A 22,118-nucleotide genomic window follows, 5' to 3' on the forward strand; every position below is an offset into this window, starting at 1 on the left:
GCGAGAGCAGACCGGGTCAAGCATCCGGAACATAAGTTTAATTCGATGAGGGGCCAGTTAGGCTTGGTGGATGTAGTTTATCTGCATGAACCTAAACCTGGGGTTACAAGACACTCTTAATCAGCTGTGGAGCTTGACACCAGGCCCCATCTGTCAAGGGCTGCTGCAACCCTGCGTCCCATCTGGCAAACGCAACTGTTGTGTGGTTCAGCACATGCCATACTGTGTATAGGGTAGTGATGGCATGTGATGTGCCACCAGAGGATAACAGTGCATGGAGCACTGCAGAGACGGATAGTTCCTCATCTCCCCACCCCAGGTGGTGCGCACTACTTTTCATACGTTGCAGTAGGTTGGAAATTGACCAGCGGCACTCCGTATGTGTCCATGACAACCTGGAATGACATACCAACACCTTCCAGATAGAGGTCTCCCACTTGCTCAATGAGGACCTCCCTCCAGAGGTCCCAATTAGTCTCGCAGATCATACCCGGTAGTGGGGGCAAGTCACAGACCGCAATCACCGGTGAGTATGGAAGATGGGCCCCCCCATGTGTACGTATCTTCACCAGCAGCTGCAGGCCACCACCAGTAAAGACATTTCCTGTCGAAGGTGGATGGTGGGGTCTGATAGCCGTTGTATACATGTCTGTTCCATTGAGCCCCGCCCTAAGTAAGGGTAGTTCTGGGCAGGCATCATTGCACAGCCAGGTCATTGGCTACTACAGTTGCGCCGCTGCGTAGTACAGTTCAACGTTATGGACTCCAAGTCCACCCTCTGAAAGTGCTGGATTATGGTCAGAGCTACTCAGCGACAGTCGGCATTCCATATCAATTAAAGGAGCAAGTAGTTAAGCGCCCGGAAGAAGCTCAGCAGGATTACAACCGGCAGGACTGCAAAAAAGTACAACAATCTTGACATCACCAACATTTTAGAGTTGGCCACTTGACCTAGTGGGGAAAGGGGGAAGCGAACGCCAGAAGGGCTTAGAGCGGCGGATAGAGCCAATCGCCTTATCATGGTTGCTGTCTCAGAGGTCTCTGTGTGCACCCCCAGAAACTTAAAGAAGTCATATCACCATTGAAGGGGCATGCTGATGGCCTCAGTTCTACACGACATTGGTCGCGGTGCAGTGGGAATAAACAGGACTTTTACCAATTCACATATAAGTCAGATGCTTCTCCAAAATTGTCTAACAGGCGTATGAGGTTGGGCAGAGCAGCCTCCATGTTACGCAAATAAATCAAAGCATCATCTGTGTAGAGCATGATCATCTGGTGGGCCCCCATTTCCAGAACACCCCTTAGCTGCGTCATGCCCCGCAGTCGCAAGGGGCTGCTTTGCAAGTGCATAAATTGGTGGGGACAGCGGACAGCCCTGACGGGCCCTACGTTGGATCTGAAACTTGTCTGATATCACCTGGCCAGTCTTCACCTTAGAAGTTCGGGATGCGCACAGGTATGTACCCAGCCCATAAAGCCCAGTCCGAACTCCTTTTCAGTGGGGGTTGAGAAAAGAAAATCCCTAGCTAGTGTCTCAAAGGCTTTTTTTATGTTAACACAGTCACTTGGTTGTAGGCAACCGCTGGGGCGTGAGGGAGGGCATGCATAAGGCGCAGTAGTCTCTGCACATTAACAAACTTGCTGTGACCTGGTATAAAACCGCTCCGGTTGTCATGCACAAGTTAGTGGATGAATGGTAGGAAGTGGTTTTCAACATTTTTACCTAAAATCTTGCAGTCCAGGTTCAGCAGTGAAAGGGGGTGGTACGATCTGACATCTAGCAGGTCACGGCTTTGGTAGCACCACAATGAGGGCCTCCTGATGTATAGTATCCGGGGATGCAGAGGCAGGTGCCTCATACAGTGTGCGATAGTAATTGCAGAAGGCTGTGTTAATAGCCATTTGGGAAGTAACAAGATCCCCGTTGTGGTCACAAAGCGACACAATAAGGATGCGTTGATGTTCCTTGCAAACGAGCCAAGCCATCAGTCTACCAGAGCGATGGCCCTGGGCATGAATCATGGCCGTTCTCTTACGGTGATTGTGAAGATTCAATGTTGTCTCCACCTCGCACCGCTGCGCATGTATCTGTCGCAACTGTGTGGCTGACGGCATCTGGTTGGCCACTTGTATTTCTGTTTGGCGGAGATCACATTCAAGGGGCACAAGGTCCTCCGTTAGGAAGCGACGGATACCCCAAGAAACTTCCATACAATGGCTGTGGACCACTACCTTATGTGCATCCCATTCCCAGGTGCAAGTCGAAGCAAAAGCCTGATTCTTCATGAAGTAGTTTGTAAGGCAGAGAGACAAATCCTCGGAATGGAGGATCGTAAAGTGCCTCGATCTGTAGCCTCCAGCTGGGGATAGCGGCGTTGCCTACCCCAACTCCGTGTAATAAGAAAGGGGCAATGATCTGACTGAGATCTTGCCAATTATTCAGAACGGACAACCCGGGAGCCAATAAGACTTGTGTGTGAGATAAGGTTGATCCTGGTGTGCAGATCATGTACTGCCGAATAAAAAGAATATTCACAGACATGTGGGTGTCCCATTCTCCATACATTGCACAAGTGCAAAAACTTGCGCAAGTGTTGTATGGTGCGGACACTGGCCGGCGTGTGTAATGGTGGGGTAGAGCAATCAAGTTGCAAGTCGGCCACACAGTTGAAGTCACCTCCCAAGATCACAGCACTGAGTGGAGACTATCTAAAAGCTCTGCTTGGTTGGAGTTGGATGCATACAAGGCCACCAGAGTAAGGTAGGCCTCATCCAAGTGTCCCTCCAAGATGGCATACCTCCCATCCGTGTCCACTCGCTTTGTACCGAGAGTGAAGGGGACCCCGGGAGCTAGCCATTTGAGAACACCCCTTGCATATGCTGACATTGTGTTCCTATATGTCCGCTCTCTCCATTTAGAGCTTACTTTGTGGAGCTCTCATTCCATGAGGTGGGTCTCCTGTAGCACCGCAATGTGAGTGTGACGTCATTTGAGATACAAATAAATGCAGTTGCGCTTGGACGGAGCAGCCATACCGCTCCCATTCCAGGTAAGAATGTGATGCTGCAGCTCAGAGCGGTCCGGTATTGGTGTAGACATGACGGTAAATGTCATGAAGATGCGCAAGATGTTTAGGATGAAAGTGCACCCCTCCCTGTCTGGCTGTGTCTCATCCACACATTGCTCCCCACCCTAGTGCAGGTGTGTAGGCGCCAAATGGTCGGGAATAGCTTAAAGCAACATTAATAGTCTCAGAGGATAACTTATAAAGATAAACAACATCCAGCCAATATAGCAGCAATCCATCCCTGGGCAGTGCTCATAGAAGGGCCTGCCAATGTCTCCCCAAATCGAAAATAAAACCAAGCAAAGATTGAGTGCCACTAACAGTCCACATGGAAACAGTTTTAGGACACGCCATAGGATCAAGATAAGAGTACAGTGGCCAGGCCCACTTTCGATGGAAGCATGGTGCGACAAGTAGGGAGAAAAGTGATACTGGAGTCCTCTGCAGGGTAGGTGGTTAGTCAGCGCTGTGCGATTATTAGTCAAAAGAGGTCATCCGCAAATCTCGAGCTGCCCTTGGCTTGTTTTTCAGGACAGCAAAGGAGTGGTCATGATTGTGATGCACTGCCACCTCCACTGCTTGTGCCTATTCCACTGCCACTTGTTCCCGGTCCAGCAGATGCACTACATCTTGCAGCAACGGTGCCGTGGTTTAGGTGCCACCCAGGTGTCATCCTCACGTTCATTGTCAGCCATGCGTACTAGGTTCTTTGCATGCAGCCAGGTCCAGCCATCCTTCGGAGTGATATGAGAGGAGTCACCATTGATGGCCTTGAGGTTCTCCGGAAATAAGAGCACATAACAAATTTGCAGGTTGCGCAAGAGCCCCACGGAGGTTGGACCTCCAGAGTGTAGCCCGAATAGGCCATAATTATTGCGTCCTCAAAGTGCCACGGGCCCTTGATATGGAAGCCCTGGAGGATAAAATCTCTGTACTGGAAGTTGAGAAAATTAGCGATGAGTGGGAGAGATGGTGCCCCCAGCTCGTGGTGGGCATCCTGGGATGCGATGTGCTCTCTCGAAAGAGATCAGCGCAGGTACCCTGTCTTTTAGTACTGTGTCCATCAGCCATTCCTCCAGAAATTCTCAGCACTGGGAAGCTCTGCCCTCGCCGGAAATCCAATGAAACAAACATTGTTGCGAGTGAGCAACCCATCTGCGTCTGAGGTGCAAAGCCATCACCTCCTCCTGCATTGTCGCTAGTTTGGACATTAGTTTGCGTACCAAAGGAGACATCTGGCCTATCGTCAATTCTGATTCGTATGCTCTCGCAGGACAGCTTGCGGTGGTCCGCACACATGAGGCCCATGGTTAGGGACACTGCTTCGATCTTGGCTTCCAGTGGGGTCTAGGTGTCTAAAATAGCATGTAATACTTTCTCAAACTGCCCTAAGTGCTTCTGGAGTGTTTCTTCGAGGTGCTGTAGTGCGTTCGTGGGTGGAGGTATGGCAGACGGTGAGGTTGTCTCCATAACCGCCTCACCGGGTGCCATCCTGTAGGACCTGTTCCACATCATCTGAACGTGAGACATGGGATAGGCCCCACACACAGTCGGGCATGGCAGCAATAAGGGTTTTAGTGGTACCGGGAGATCAACACCCTGCCAGAAGGAAGCAGATAGTCTGGGGCGGGGGTCTGCCATGACCAGGCGAGAGCCGCAAGTGAGATAAGGAGTCCGCCAGCTACAACTGTCCTGCAGCAGCTCACAGACCCTGCCACTGCTGTCAGTCCGCGGCCCCTCACAGTAAGGGGGACCACATACTTGCACCCACAGCAGCCTTAGCGCATTTGGTGGCATCACACTCTGAAAGAGCCCACCACATGAGGCCCCCAGGTTCAACCAGTCAGGAAGCTTGGGCAAGGATCTTGGTGCGGATCAGTTCATGTTGTGCGCAAAGGCTTTGCAGAGCAGAGGCTAAGGCCCCTCGCGGGAACCGTAGTAGACCCTGCAGGCTTCCCACAGTGTTTTACAGGCTTCCCAAAGCTTCCAGGTAGAGGGAGGAAGGGCAACTCCCATTGCAGCAAGAGGCCCCGGTTTATAAGGCCCAGCAGCATGCAAGGTACCACCCAATGCACCCCCCTCCCAAGTGCTCATCATTCAAAGAAGGCGGGTCCGACATGGTTATGGACACAGTCGTCGTCCACGTTCTGGCATTCCTTCAGGGGGCGGGCTTGTGAATCCCAACTGCAACTCAGTCTCTGGCCCCAGCAGCAAAGGTCACAACAGTTCGTCACAGTCTCAGGTCCACTAACCAACGTCCAACAAGCCTTGGAGCATCCCACTGACTGCACATCCAGGCAACCACAGACTCCCAATCGGTGAATCAGCAAGCCAGACCCAGTAGGCATGGGGACCCCCTACTCAGGCGGTGGCTACCAGTATCATCAAGCATAATGCAGCCCAGCAATTTAAAGGAGACAGGGGGGTCCCTCCCTCAAGTGTCTCTCTTAGGTGCTAGCTTTAGCGTGGGGACCTGGCCACTTCGTGGCGGTCCGTGGGTAGAACGATGCGGCAGGTACCCAGTATAGAGCGAGCCCAGTTCTGTCCCAGCCACCAGAAACAGTCCCTGCTCGCAAACGCTCACGCACGTGTGGGATTGGTCCCTGGTTATCAAATGCTGGAGGTGGGGGTCCGGTGTGACATGGATTGCTGGGCCCCTCCTCAGTCTCTCCCGTCACTCAGGGCACCCCAGCCAGGGGGAGCCACGGACCACACTGCAAGCCCCAGGCGTCAATAAAGCCCCAAGGGCAAAGCTGCGAGGCGGCGCTGGTTAGCGGGCCCCACCAGATATGTCCCATAGTTTGATCCCGGGGAAGATGGTCATCTAAGAGAGGGACCAGTTAACCCTTGGCAGGCTCCATAGGCAGGGGCCCCTGCTATGCTCGCCCGCCAGCCAGTGCACTCCCCACAGTGGGGAAATCTGGGCTGGCCTGCAATCAACAGCTGGCCGTCTCCTCAGAGCAGTGGGTGCTTCTCACAAGGCACCTGTGATGTAGCACCAACACAGGGTCGATGCCGCAGTACTGTGTAGTCCGTCATCACATGGGCTCACCGGCCTCCGCAACTTTCCAGCCAGCTGGTGTCCACAAGCTGAAGTTCACAGTGGGCTTCAGCGTCACTCCGCAGCCGCAGGCCCAAATGCGTTGCCCAGCGCAGGTCACGGCTGGAGAGACACACTGCCGGGTCCGGTTATCTTGCAATCTGGGGTTGGGAAACTCACGCTCCAGGGTGTCGTGGGTTCTCCGCCAGTAGTTAGCGGTCTCGTCAGGGGGTCAGTATCCGGTTGTTAATTGGGCCTGGCACAAAGCTCCTCAGTGCGCATTCTCTGCAGCGGCCACCTTGGCCAGGCCCCCTCCCACTTTTCATGCTAAATGGCCAAGGTGTGCACACAAGAGTATGATGGGACTTCTGAGCCCGAAAGGAATCTCTTGTGTCCTTTACTGTAATGATTAATGTCCTCGGTTCTATAGTTTTGACATAAAAGATTTTTAAAAAAATTTCATGTGAAGAACTATGCAGACATCACCACAGTGAAAGAATGATAGGAAGTTTATCTGCTTAGGATTCTGTGGCTAAGCACTCTGGAACACATGAAAAGGGTGTCCAGGAACTCTAGGTTTAAATGTTCTCAGTTCAGTTATTTAAATCAAACTTACCTGTCCCTAATACGGATTGCGGGATGTACATTGCTGCAACTGACTCATGCCTTCGATACAGAGTGTCAGCTGCAGACTTCCATCATATGCTGTGACAATGCCCCGTGATCCGGGATTACTTGAAAAAGGCGGTGACCCTAGTAACGGTGGTGTTGGACAGACGATTTACATGTTGTCTCCTGAAGTTCAGGCCAACAGAAAAGAACCAGAGCAACAAACAGATTAATTGACCTCTCAATAGTGTTAGCAAAAAAAGATAAAGCAGTGCACTGGAAGGTTTCATCAGTGCTCCCTCCTGAGTGAGGATTACTGACCTGAACAAGTGCTGAGAACGACACTTGTACAACCCTGCAGGTGCAGATTAATGCTGAACATGGGACACAATCCAGCTTGTCTTGGATGATAAAACAGACCAGAGACTGCTTTGAGATGCCACATTTCTCAGTTGTGTACCAGACCCACTTGGGGAGTTGTGAGAGGTGGGAGACGTGAAATATTTTTGCGTATGTAGATAAGCGACTCTGGCAGCCATGAGTGAAAAGCCCCCACACCCGCTCATGGATTTCCTTACTTACCCTGAGAATGCCCCTTTTGATCTACTTGCTTCTAAAAATGTTTAAAACTGGAAACCAAGGATATGGGGTGCAGTGTGAGGCAGTCGGACAGATACCTTCAGTATTTGAGATAGAAATGAAAGTGTAGAACATATGCTGTAGTGATCTGAACAAGTCCATCCATGACTGTATTATCAGGCAATGTTAGTTATGTTTCTATTCAAGTGTTAATATTGTTAGATTAATGTTCATCGCTCTGACAGAGATCAATTAAAATGCATCTAGATTATCTTCGTAGATTATCATACTAAAAAATTCAAAAACTACCGGCCAATCTCCCAGGTTCCATTCTCAGTGAAGGTACTGGAAAAGATAATCAACAATCAACTCATGAAGCCCCTGGACCAGAACCAACTACTCGCTGCTTCCTAATTCAACTTTCACAGCAATCACAGCACAGAAACCGCTCTGATCGCAGCCACCGACTACATTGAATCCCTCCTGGACTGAGGAGAATCAGCAGCTTTGATCCTCCTTGACCACCCGGCAGCCTTCAACACCGTATCCCACCACACGCTGATCAAAAGATTCCACCATATTGGCTTCCAAGGGGACAAGCTCAGATGGATTCTCAACTGAAGAACCCAGAGGATCCACCTACCAGCTTTGATCTCTGAACAAAAGGAGATCACCTGTGCTGTCCCCCACCGCTCATCCCTCAGCTCCATGCTCTTCATCGAATAAATGATCTACGCAGACAACACCCAACTCCTCCTTTTACTCACTGACGACCCCACCATAACCAACTTCCACAGATGCATGGTAAAGGTCACCAACTAAATGAAGAACAACTCCCTTCAGCTGAACACAGACAAGACAGAAGTACTGATCTTTGGCAACCGCATCAATTCATAGAACAACTTCTGGTGGCCATCAGACCTAGGACTCGCACCCACTCCAGAAACCTTGGTATCATCATTAACAACAAGCTCACCATGAAATCACAGATCAGTGCCATCTCCTCCACCTGCCTCCTCACTCTGTGCATGCTAAGTGGCTACCCTAACACAAGACACACAGTGACACAAGCCCTCCTCACCAGACTGCGGCTACGCCCTCTACATAGGAATCGCCGCACACCTCCAACATAGACTTCGACCCATACAGAACGCTGCAGCCAGTCTCATGTTTGGCCTTCCCGGACTAATCCACATCACACCCTACTTCAGGCAAATCCACTGGCTCCCCATACAGAAGAGATGCCAATTCAAGCTGCTGACCCATGCACACAAGGCTCTACAGAACTAAAGACCCGTCTACATTAACAACTACCTGAGCTTTCACCAACAGTTGAGAAGACTATGCTCTGCCTCCCTTTCACTTACTCATACTTCCTGCATCTACCAAAGCATAAGTGAGGTATGCTCCTTCTTCCACCTTGCAGCAATGTCCTACAACAGCCTCTGGACCATCACCTCACAACCGGAATTGCAAATAGCCCTCAAGATCTGGCTGTTCAAATAAGTCTCCAGGACCTGCAAGAGCCTGGATTAGCTGCCCTTTATAAATCCTGATTGATTTAATGTGTCCATGAAAAGCATGACCTGATATTGAAAATTTAACAAAGAGCAATTTTTTGAGAAAAAGGAAAGCTCAATAACATGTTCTAGGTCTCTTCCAAGAATTCAAGCCTATCTCTTCCGCCTCTGCCTCAGCAGCTCATCCTTCTTTGCGATTGTGGGGAGTGTTGAACCCCATAGCGAAGAAACAATGTATCTCCATGTTATAACTGCAAAGAAGTTCTTTGCCCTCAGTTGTTTTAGTCTTGGATGTCATTTGTTATTGCTAGCCCAAGAATCCTTGATTTCATCAGTCTCCAGCTTTTTCACTTATTTCCCTAGTCATGCCTACCATGTACATTGACTTTCTCTTTGATGGCAACTCTACCCCGAGCCCTCCCCCTCCCCCCCACTTCCCCTCCTTCCTTCTAATTTGTCAACGCCACTACAAGTTCTTTCTTTTGCTCCTGGTTAAAGTTAGTTGCAGGTCAAATAGTGCTATTGTAGAGGCTTTGTGTTTTTAATGAGTCTTTCTTTTAAATCCTTGGAACCAAGACTGTTGTGGCAGGTCCTAATCATAACACTCACCTTGGTGTGCCTTTATGGGCAGCTACCAAGTGTCTTTTAACTTCCTCAGATTAAAAGAAACATCTCTCAAGGCTTTAGCTAAAGCAGTGCCTCTAAAGAGAATTCTGCAGCACGCTCCACTGTTTGCTCTCTGTGGGCCTTTTCCATAGTCCAGGATTGCATATTATGTTTCACACTGCTGCTTTATCATCAAACTCTACCATGAGTCTTTCCTTTGCCAATGATTCACAAGTCATGGGGTGGGCTGAGGCCTATTTGTGCTTTGCTCATATCTTAGCAGTGTGCACTTGATGACCTTCCTACCACTGTAGGAGGTGGGGATGGAAACAGCAGGCAAGACTATCTTTCACCCATCTAGGGCCTGACCCTCTTGTCTCCTGTCTATGCTCTTTGAAACTATTGCATGCGCTCAGCCCTGCAGACTGGGATCCAGACCTCTGACCACTGTGGAAGGGACCTCTGTGTTCTTTAGCATTCAACCTAGCTTGAGAAATGGGACACACTATACAGTATGCCACCACTAAGGAAAGCAATATATATCTTGCCTTGACAAAGAACAGCATCTTTAGAACTGTTGATACATAACTAGCAACATGTCTGGAACGGTTGCATGATATAGGCACGCATTTCTAAACCACGCGTGCCTCTACCACACAGCCCGAACCACAAATTCGTCGTAACCACCCATTCCTTTACCACCCATTCCTTTACCACCCATTCCTTTACCCCCCATTCCTTTACCCCCCATTCCTTTACCACCCATTCCTTTACCACCCATTCCTTTACCACCCATTCCTTTACCACCCATTCCTTTACCACCCATTCCTTTACCACCCATTCCTTTACCACCCATTCCTTTACCACCCATTCCTTTACCACCCATTCCTTTACCACCCATTCCTTTACCACCCATTCCTTTACCACCCATTCCTTTACCACCCATTCCTTTACCACCCATTCCTTTACCACCCATTCCTTTACCACCCATTCCTTTACTACACTATTTCGTGGTGAAGGCATGAATTGTAAAAGGGTATGCGTGGCTAAGGTTGTGACTTCCCGCCCTAAGCTACAAACCCCCATACCTACCCTCCCCGCCCTGAAGTCCAGATACCTCAACCGTCTCGTAACCCTTAATATACCCCCTCACCCTGCGCTGTCCCTAAAACTACCCCAACCCCTTCCACTGCCCTTAGGCCTAAAACCCTGACCCCCATTTGAAAAAACTACACCGGCCCTAAAAAAAAAAAACTACCAGCCCTCACCTAAGCCCTAAAAAAGATCCTGACTACCTGTTCCCTCCCCCTGCCCTGAGGACTAAAACCCTATCCTTAACATATGCTAACTAGACCCCCCCCCCTCCATCCTCCACTCTATCACTAAAAGTGCCCCTTCCACTGCCCTTCGGCCTAATGCCTAACCCCTAATTTTAAAAAAACTAGCCCAACCCTCTTCCAGCCCTGAAAACTACCCCCCTCCCCAGCCCTCAACATGACCCACCATCCCTGAGACCAACAACGACCCCCATCCCTGAAAACGACCTGACCCTCCCAGCCCTGAAAACGACCCCGATCCCCCAGCCCTGAAAACGATCTCAACCACCCTCAGCCCTGAAAACTACCCCCATCACGAAAAAATAAAATAATAACCTCCCCCAAAACCCGGATTCAGTCCCACTTACCTCACTGCGTCCTCTCATCCTGGCGTCTTCCTGCTTCCGCCAAGCGGCAGCTAGACCGCACACTGCCTTAACCACGCATATGCTTGGTTAAGGCCAGCGTGGTCGAAATACAAGTGGCTCTGCCTGCATTGTTACGACTGTTTCACCTCTGGAATGGGATTCTAAACAACAAGATTCTTCAGGGGATTAGGGCATTTACTCTGGGTTTGTGAGGCATGAGTGTCAGTTTCCAATGTAGGTAGGTCAGCATAGATTTTCAGCTGATAAAGGTTGATAAAATCAGTACAATTGAATTCTGTAACACCTTTGTTTGTTATTTCATTACCTTTGCAATGCTTAATGTTATAAGCTGAATGAATAATGTGTTATACCCATGAGCCCAAATACCATCTTCCATAAGAATAGTAAACCTCAGGCAGTTGAATGCACGTCTAATCTATACACTAACTCATTTCGGAGTGGAATGGAATACTTTTTGATGTTTGTAAGGCTTTCAGATTCAAATATATTCTGCAAGCATGCTTATCTTGTTAATTAAAAAAGAAGTAATTAGCTGCAGACTAATGGTGATATCTTTACAGATTTTGCCAAAGAGCATCGGAAAACTTAAGAAGCTTAACAATTTGAATGTAGATCGGAACAGACTGATGTCTATACCGAAAGAGGTGAGTACATTTTTCTTAAGATTGTGATATGAAGATGGGCAATCAAAGTTGAAAGTTTGTGGACGGTTCTGTCTACTCTAATGCTGTACCTTATATTCTTTAATATTATGTTTTCTTTAAATGGATGTGAAAATAATTGCACTTTTTGAGATGATGATTAGGGCAACTATATATCCTTTATTTAAATATATACCAATATGTTAATCTACTCTTACATTACATTGCTAAAATTCAATGGAGAATTCCAATCTTGTCAACACTTCAGCAGGTCCGCCAAAAACTTTTTGAAAAGTTGAGATCCCATTTCCTCAGCATGACATACTGTGAGGATTCATTGAAGTTCTTGGCATATCGGAGAAGGCACTAGCCATATTTCATCGCACGAACACTTTCTGCCTTGAAATCCGAAGTTCCCCTGACGAAGGGCCAGTCCCGAAATGCATTGGGATATGTTGAAAATACAATATTTCAGCGTGTAATTTAACACGACGAATTGATGATTTCAAATAGAATGAAATTAAATAAATGAATATGTTTTAGGATCGATCTATGACGACTATATAAAAATTCTTCTGAACCAATTGATTAATTGTTGACGTTTCACTCTGGAGTGGAGTGCAAAGTGGGGACGTTGTTCTCATTTTAGACAACGCTGCACGTCCGACATCCTCTTCGGTCCCTCCTCTGTCAGCTTTACAGGCTCCAGCCTCCAGGAAGTACCACTAACCAATCCTCGCGCTGCTCTCATCAGCGTCAGAGTAGCGCCAGGATTGGATGGAGCGTCTTTGCTGGACCCTCCTTCAAGCCCTTTAGACCTGTGCTTGGTCTCCACCCAGCTGTCTAAGACAAATGAGTGGAGAGCTGAAAAATGCCCATGTCACTTTGGCCAGCTCGAGAGCCCCTTAGTGGGCATGTCACTTCAAGAGAGCCTGCCAAACTGACATGCGTACTTTGGAAGGGTCTACCTTGCTCCTCTAGTCCGCTATGCTGCCAATCAGCAGCTGAGAAGGACACTCTCCCTTTTATCTGGCTGGAGGCTGCTGCATACTAAATAAAAAAAAAATTTAAAAAAAAATTAGTATATATTTTTTTTAAATTTAGTATGCAATATTTTAAAAATAAAGGGAATAACAGGGAACATGGCGGCCGTAAGCTAAGAGTCCGCGGCTCGGCTCAGCTCGGCGATGCAGGCGCGAAGGATGCTCTGTTTACCTTGAGAGAGGATAGCAGCAGCAGCAGCGTGTAGCAGTGGCATCCATTTTTTTCTCTGTCTCTGTTTCTTTGGATTCCTTCGGTTCCTTGTGGTGGCGGAAGATTCGACAGCGGAAACGAACGCGGAGCAGGGCGATTCCGGCAGCAGAGGACGGGAGACTTGTAGCGGTTTTTGCGGAGGAGGAGGAGGCGGAGGCCGTATCAAGGAGTGCAGTGGTGGCGGATTACCCAGCTCTTTGGTCTCCTTAGCAGTGCGGGTGAAGACTACCTTAATGGGAGCAGGAGCCGAGCGGCGAGGCTTGGTGGAGAGCGTGAGAGGGACGGGGGATGTGAAGATAGCTCCACGCTCATACGGAGGCAGCGGCTGCATAGTTGGAGGCAGCGTCCGGGAGATCACGCGTACACGGTGGGAGGAGGCAGCCTCCGCTCGAAGGAGATGCGATTCAGCCCGTAGTCTGTTGGGGTCGCTGGGAGCAGCTCAGGTACCGTGGAGGAAAGGAGGCAACAGAAGTGAGGTTTTCCATAAAAATGGTAGCGGTAAGACTGTATCTGTTCTACATTTTTTGAACATCTCCAATATCTCCGATATATGCTGCTCTAGTACTCAAAATAGCGCAATCGGGGTGGTTAATATTGTTAAGGTGTTGAATGTGATTAATGAAATCGTTTCACTATCATTGAGCCAACAAACACAAGCTCAAACACACCTACACCGACCAAGCAGAGTATTAGTAGCCCCTGTGGAGGGATACTGGGGGAAGTATACTCTGAAACGGGTTATTGGTGGTACGGACTATCCCGGCTTACCTGAGTCTTCGAAATATCTAAAATTGACACATACGGGTGAAAGAGGGCGCCACGGCATTGTTGCAGAAAAGGGGATTGATGGATGGCGAAACTACATTTCCTGAGGGGGATAAAGAGAGGGATGTGTATGACCAAATTAAATCTGAATTAGTGGAAGACGTTAGTAGTACGGTGGGGACAGAAGAAAAGAAAAGAGAAGTTGTCCTGGGCCAGATCCAAGGAGGAAGAGTGAACAGGTATGCATTGACGGCCAGGTTAACACAAGACCCCCTTCGTGAAAACTTTGGGTACCCCATGCGAGTGTCCCCGCCAATTGCGTCTGTAAAGTCGAAAAGGCAAGGCAAAAGCAAGGGTAAAACTAGTAGTCCCGATAAAAGTCAAGAGGAGGCTGCGGTAAGAACACCTAAAAGGAAAGTTAAAACCAAGAAAGGGGTTCCATTATACACTAAGGTTACCCCCTCACTGAAAACTTAGTATAAAGTAATGGCTACTAGTACCTCTCAGACGCCATCTAAATCACTAAAGCCTACGAAAACACCATCACCGGCATCGGTTTTAACCGCACAAAAGGGCATCACAAAGCAGGGTACAGTGGTAGAGCAAAAGAAAAGCACAGAGGATACTGTTACGGGAGGTGGGGCAATCAAAATGGTTAACATGGATGGGGGGGATGGACGAAATGCCAGCAGATGAAGGGGGAGAGCGGACGGCAAATTTGGCCATACACCCGGACGTGACCCTCTCCAAAAAGTTCTCTGTGTTGATAGAGGGTGATGGAGTTATGGGGGAGAGGAATCTTCCCCCAATTAGCCCCTTGCCTACCGAACATCAGAAAAACCCCGTAATGCCCGAGTTGCAGGGAGGGCTAGCGTGTACTGGTACCAGTAAGTTAGCCACTAGTAAAACTGATCTGTCCTCTTCAACGCTGGCGGATATCCTTTTAACTATGAAGGAAGAAATATCAAACAGGTTTACGGTTTCGGAAAGTAATGAATCCGAATTAGCTAGCCGTTTTTCGACCTCTGAAGCCAACCAGGCCGCTGTTCAGGCTTCATGTGAAGTTTTGGCAAAAAGACTCGATGTCATGTTAAGGACAGAAGTGTTGGAGAAGCAAGTTCCACAGATAAGGGAGTCAGTGCGCTCTACTGATGAGGTAGTGGCGAAACTAAGTGTACAAAACCGAGAGTTAAAAGAAGACATTGAGAGGTTGGAGAACCATTCCCGGCGGAATAACTTAAAAATACTCAATGTGCCAGAATCAATGGAAGGAGCTGATTTAAAGGGCTTTGTGATATCGCTGATAAGGGGGACTGTTTTGAAAGGAGATGAAACGGTTGATCTTGTACAGGAAATTCAGAGGGTTCATCGAGATCCTTTTCGAAGGAATCCTGCCAGGCAGAAACAAAGGAAAATCCTGGTGAATTTCCTGACTTACACGGTAAAAGAGCAAATCTTATCATCAGCATTGAAAGAAAAAACAATCGCATTCAATAGTTCCAACCCCTTTAATTCCCAAATAAGGTCGGATATCTCCCATGTGACAGCTACCCGACAATGGGAACTGGGAAAAAGACTAGATGAATTGAATAGTTTGGGGGTCAAGGCACAGTTAAAGTTCCCGGCACATTTAAGGGTGATGTGGAACAACCACATGCACTTGTTCAAAACAGGGGAGGAAGCTGATGAATTGATTCTGAAAATTAAAAAAGAAAAAAGCTCTAAAGGAAGTGAATGATAAGGATAGAAAGTTTTTCCTCTATTTGGTATCTATAAGGGGTGTATCATTTATCTCCCCCCGATGTTTTCTGCATTGAATCAAAAATCATGAATGACTAGAGCTGCTAAGGGCTGCAATATGGTGATTAATGAATAAACAGAGCATTATTGTTTAATAAATATTAAAACTGCATCTAAGAGAGAGAGCCTAGCCAAATAGGCCTAGCCTATTGGAATGGAGGGTTCCTAATGGGGGGGTAGGGCACTGGGGGAAGGTGTTTGGGGTGGGGGGAAAGGGGGAGCACAGGGTGGGGGAGCATAGGGAATTTGTTTTTAAAAAATACTCATCTCACTAGTGGTATGGAATTACGCTTGTCAAGCAGTAGGAAGAATGATGGGAGAACAAAGTTTAAGGGATAAACGGACTACCTTTGTCACATGGAATGTGAATGGAATGCGATGTCTACGCAGACAGAGACATATTCTTAAATATCTGGAAATCTCAAGTGCCCAGATCTGCCTACTACAGGAGACACATCTGAGTGTACTCGAAAGTCGATCTATATTCTCGAAGGTTAAATGTATAAAAGATTTTGAGGTTTCGCTTCAGACAGCACACAACAGGGGAGTAGCTATACTTGTGAAACAGGGTACCTCGGCAACAGTTAGGGGTGTCCACACAGATACATCTGGGAGAAGGATTGTTGTAAAGATGCTGTTGAATGGTATAGAATTCATGTGCGCTTCCTTTTATGGCCCTAACGTGGATGACCCTTCCTACATCTTGAAATTACAATCTATATTGATGTTGGAGGCACCACCGTATATTGTGGGAGGAGATTTCAATGTGCTATTGGACCCAACAAGGGATAGATGCAACAGGAGTAATTACGTAGGGGCACCAAAGATACGGCGCGCACTAAAGAATATGATTCATGATCTAGACTTGGAGGATGTGTGGAGAACCAAGCAGGGTGTAGTACAGGGTCATACATTCTACAGCAAGAAATCTAAGCATGCCTCTAGGATAGATTACATGTTTACAGATAGGCACTCAATTAATGTTATAAAGAAAGTAGAAGTAAAGCCCAGCCTTCTATCTGACCATTCCCCTCTCCAGTTAGTCTATGTGAAAGGCGTAACACAGACACAGTCTAGATGGACATTAAAGAGGTCTATTCTTTCTAGTACAGAGACAATACAATCTATCCGGGCATATACAGCAGAATTTTTTCTATTTAATATGGGGTCCACTACTTCTGATTATATATGGGACGCCTACAAGGCAGGGCTCAGAGGGAAGCTTCATGCAATAGTCTGTGCCAAGAACAGATCGGAGACAAGGGTACTTAAAGATCTTGAGATTAAAATAGGACAGTTGGAGCAGGAAAGGATTAATGTACAAATTAATGAGCAGGGAAGACTCTCCCAGATCGAATCGGATCTAGAATTAGCTGAACAAACATATAGAGGGCATCTAGACATTAAGTGTAAAGCTCAGTGGGATTCCAATAGGATGGATAACTTTGAATATGGGGAAAAGGCAGGAGCATTACTAGCGTGGAAATCTAGAACTGACCGTGCGAGAAATGACATAAAGGAGTTAATAATCAATAACAATAATGGAGAAACATCAAGAAATATTGAGCATATGCAGAACTGTCTTCTTTCCTTATTTTCTAGTCTATATAGAGAAGAGGTGAATCCGCCTATTGAAGCCATACATACATGGTTGAGCAACAAGAATTTGCCTAGGCTATCTGAAGAGGAGAGGAACACCCTGGATGCCCCTATCGCAAAAGAAGAAATTTCAGTACAGATTAAGAAATTAAAGAATAAAAAAGCTGTGGGCACAGACGCATTACCCAGTGAGCTATATAAACATCTAACTGAGGAGTTATGTCCGATATTAGAAATCATATTTAATTCAATCTATTCACCAAAGGGTAGGGTCCCAAACGCCTGGACGGAAGCTATAATAGTTTTAATTTTGAAGCCCAGAAAGGACCATCAGAGAGCAGATTCATACAGACCAATCTACCTGCTAAATGTAGATTATAAAATCTTTGTGGGCATTTTGGCAGGGAGATTGGCCAAATTGATACCTGCGTTGATCCATGAGGACCAGAAGGGCTTTGTGGCGTATAGGCATATTGAGGATCAAATGCACCTCCTACTGGGAAATATTGATCTAGCAGTAGGAAAGTCAGAACCCTTGGCAGTGATAGCCCTCGACGCTTCCAAGGCGTTCGATAAAGTCTGCTGGAAATACCTCTGGGTAGTCCTTGAAATAATGGGGTTTGGGCCACTTTTCATCAGTACACTTCAGAATTGTTACAGGGGAGCCTCAGCTAGGATCGTTTTAAATGGAACACTAACATCAGTTTTTAATATCAAGCGGGGAACCAGGCAGGGGTGCCCTATCTCGCCGTTACTGTTCAATCTGTATATTGAACCTTTGGCGCAGGCAATAAGGCTAGATAATACTATAGCACCCTTTCAATCTGGACAGTATATTTCTAAATTGGCCCTCTACGCAGGCGACTTGATCCTGTATACGAGAGACCCAGTTACAGCCATACCCCAGATAGAGAAACTGACAGCAGAGTTTGGGGCACTGTCTGGCTATAAGGTGAATGGAACTAAGACAGATTTTATGTGCTGGAATTTAGATCATTGGGCAGGAGTGGAGAGCTTGGAGTTCAGATATCTGGGGATTTATATAGTGAAGGAATTAGATCGGATCCCTAAAATAAACTTAGACAGAACTACTAAGGAAATAGACCGTTTGTTCAGTAGGTGGAAAAATCTCCCATTAACAATATATGGGAAAGTGAACTTGGTCAAAATGGTCATTCTTCCAAAGCTTACATATCTATTCTCTACCATACCGCTACTATTCCCCAAGAAAGATGTAAAAAGGATACAGGGTAAGATTGGCAGTTTTGTGTGGGGAAATAAAGGGACACGTTTATCCTGGAAAAAACGTAGAAGAAAATTATTAGAAGGTGGTTTAGCCCTCCCCGATATCTGTCTCTATGTTGTGGCTTTTCAGTTTAAGAGTCTTCGCACGTTACTCACTAGGCCAGATGATTCACCCAGGGGCAAACTGTTGCAGGAAATGGTAAGAATCGAAGGGAGGAATGATGGATTTATGTATAAGTTCGGCTCTCCAAGATCCTTCAAGAGGGTTCGTTTAAAGATTTTAAAAACAGCTCTTGAAACATGGTACAGGGTAAGGGTAGGATGTAGAATCGGGTTTTATTCAGCCTCATCTCCAATCTGGGACTCACCTGGTACCCCGGTCTGCTTTAAAGATGCCCTGGCTATACCCATCCAAAGAGCTGGAATAATGAAGTGGGAGGAGCTAATGGATGAGGATGGGATACACCCATGGGAGTATTTGAGGGCTAAGGTTGGGATAGATCTGTCAAGGTTTAAATATCTTCAACTAGTGTCCTGGTATACAGCAGAAGTGGAGGAGATGGGGAACAATGAGGTAGTAGAAAGGCTTATTCGATCCTTTACACCAATCTCTAAAGAAATCTCCGTTTGGTACCAGCAACTAATAAAAGGAGATGACATAGGGATACCAGCAGCAGAAGGGGTTTGGAACAACTCTGCACTGGCTATCCAGGCAGAGGATATGTTAGAACCATCTTTGAAGATCTTGTATAAACATATAAAGCCTGCATGTTTAAAAAAAAAAACATTTCTTCGTGGTGAATAGACTTTACTACACTCCCTATAAAATCGGGAAATGTGCCCCTCTACCTCCACCGAAATGTCCAAGATGTCAGGAATTGTTGGCCAATGATATACATATGTTTATTGATTGTAAAGAACTAGATCAATTTTGGACTTGGATAGGACTGGGTTTGTCAGGACTTTTTAGCTCTGTGATTATAGTTAATTCTTCCTTAGTGATTTTTGGGGACGATGGTCTGTTTTTTCAGTCAGCTACTAGTTTAGAAAAAGGGCTCCTCTTATATTTGATATTGCTGGCAAGGAGAGAAATATGTAGGAGGTGGAAGGACCACCTACCCCCGAGCAGTGAGGACTGGCCAAGATCATCATTTAGTATGGCCCGGTTGGAATACGAAAGGGCCGAGGAGAAGCTGCTTAACATCTGGCATCTTCTTATAAGATGGGGAAGGGACTTAAGACTGATTTGGACACTCCTATGATTACACCATGTCCCCGGTACTAAAGGGGAGGAGGTCTGGTGACCCAAGTAAATGTGGTCAGCCTGGTGGCCCCTAGAGATCGAGTACGGCTGTAAAGGTTCCACAAAGACTTGACACGGTGAGATGAGGAGGGAAAAAAAAAAATTGAAAATAAAATGGCAATAAAATCATTTCATTGCCATTTTTATTTTTCATGTTTATCTCCTCTGCAGGCAGGGGTTACGCCCCTTCGTCCTCCTGAAGAAACTGCCACTGTTTAATTTCCCACATGCTTAGGTTCACATCAGGGCACCCAGAGTAGTTCAACCCCTTTAGTTACATTTTCCTCACAATGTCCTGGACCTTTGTGCAGTTGTATTGCAGATGCTGGTTCTCTACTTCACACTCTTCTTTGAATACCACAGACTTTATTTGTAGACAAGGTGCACCAGTTAACCTAGTGATTATCTAATTTTAATTTTTGTAAAAAATACATTTTGAAAAAGCAGCCCTGGAAGCAGGGTATTAAGTGACCACGGTCTTTGTGTCAGCTAAGTGTATCTGTTTGTATTTTAATTTTTTTAATATGAAAATACGATCTGTTGTTCATGTAGTTTGTCTTTTATTTATAGTATAAATGTTAATACACTTGGTACATTTTAGTTGTTATTTTTTTCTAACTTTAGTTAACTATTGTTATTATTAATGTGCAGGAAACTGATCTTCTATATTTATGTTCTTACCTAAGCACAAGCAATAAGGTTTTCAATTGTACTGAATGTCTACAAAGTGTAGCAATATTGCGTATTTTTCCATTTACAAGAAAGATAGTCCAATGTAGAATGTTGTGTGATATTTTAATTTTCCTTTCCCTTGAACTAGGCTTCTGTATGCTCTTGATTCTTGCTTGAATTAAGAAAAATAATTTTCCATTTTCATTCCATTGCAGGAGCTGTTTTGTATCTTATTATTGTTTTTATATATAACCAAATGTGCTACCTTGCGTCCAGTTGAGGCTGCATGTTGGCTGAAAGCAGCAATATAGAGCAAGCATGGTGATAATCAGCATCAGTATCCGCTCTGCTTCTCAAGAAAACTTTCCATGGATGGGAAGCAGATATTTCACCTATCTTGGTCCCTCACTCTGGAATTCCCTTCCCTTAGCTATTCATAAAGAAACAATCTGCACCGTTTCCGCAGAGCCTTGAAGACCTGGTTATTTAACCAATAATCTCTACAAACTGCCACTTCCTTTCGCCCAGTCCGCTCTGGCGTCAGGAAACCGTTTTTGGGTAGCTGTTGCGCCCTATAAATTCAATAAATAAATAGGTGAGGTAGAAATTTGGATAATCTGAATTTTTGGATCAAGGCCTTCGATGGGACAGATGTTTGAAAGGCTTCCTACTCACTTAAAGGAAGTTTCGAACTGCACCAAAAAAGATATGCACTACTTAGCAGCCCAGTGTTATAAGGAATATTTACACCAGTTGCATAAAGACTTCTTGGAACATGTTACTTTCAGAAGATTATAGCCCTGACTAGATTTGAGGCTGGAGATTCCCAGATTATGGTTTTGTCATCCCGGGGCAGTCTACCCCCTTTTTACCAATTGATCCATGGCTGCGGATTGACTAGGTGCAAGCTAGAACGTTTAATAGCAGATTTAGGAATGGATGCATTTTGTTAAAGTACAGTCTAGCTGCTACTCAGCAGTGACTTTTTTGGGAGGGACTTGTTGAATTTTGCTGCGATGTAACGGTAAATGATATCTTTGTTGGATTGTGGTAGTTAAAAGATCTTTATGAGTTTGGTGTTCATTCACTCCACAATTCAAATTATTTGTGGGGAAGGTTTATGTATGTATGTGGTATTTTATAGCGCTAACCTAGCCAACGTCTGAAAAACGATGTGCAGGGCTAAATACAAGCAACGATTAATAGGAAAGGTAGCTGGTTTGTGCACTATAAAAGCATTGTGATGTAGTGCTCGTTGGATCTGAATCAGAAAATACTCCCAATTTCTTCTTTTTCTGGTAAATAGATGAGGATATTGCACGATTTCATGCTTGGTGCTAAATGACCCCCACTTCCAGGATCTCTAGTTTCACCAAGCTGTACAATTGGTTTTAATGCAAACTCGAAGTTTATCATCCGCATACATCCATGCAGTTGGTGCATTTCATTGACCTATGGATGGTGTAGGTGGGCTGTCGGTGCAAAAACGATCAAGGGGGAGTCAGCAAATCTATTTCGGATTTGATAGCCCAAATCAAATTTAAGCAGAAAATTCTATTGGACCATTTTCCGTATGCAAAACATGATATTATGTATATCCCATCGGTGCATACATGTGTATGTGGAGATTGTATGGAATATACTTAGCTTTCCAGCATAGTGCATAGATTTCCGGTTGTGTGCCGTTTCATCCCAAATTGTTATGGAAT

General features: G+C 46.1%; 1 protein-coding gene across 2 annotated transcripts in view; it reads left to right on the forward strand.

The window, feature by feature from the left end:
- The window catches only part of LRRC1 (leucine rich repeat containing 1), a 517,165-nt gene that overhangs the window by 429,053 nt on the left and 65,994 nt on the right, over nt 1-22,118 (forward strand). For both annotated transcript variants that reach the window (XM_086926433.1, XM_086926434.1), the window contains exon 10: nt 11,691-11,774. In XM_086926433.1, the coding sequence (XP_086782559.1) occupies nt 11,691-11,774 (84 nt within the window). The remainder of the gene's footprint in view (nt 1-11,690; nt 11,775-22,118) is intronic.

Source organism: Lissotriton vulgaris, chromosome 6 (assembly GCF_964263255.1).
Source record: "Lissotriton vulgaris chromosome 6, aLisVul1.2, whole genome shotgun sequence".
Lineage (NCBI taxonomy): Eukaryota > Metazoa > Chordata > Amphibia > Caudata > Salamandridae > Lissotriton > Lissotriton vulgaris.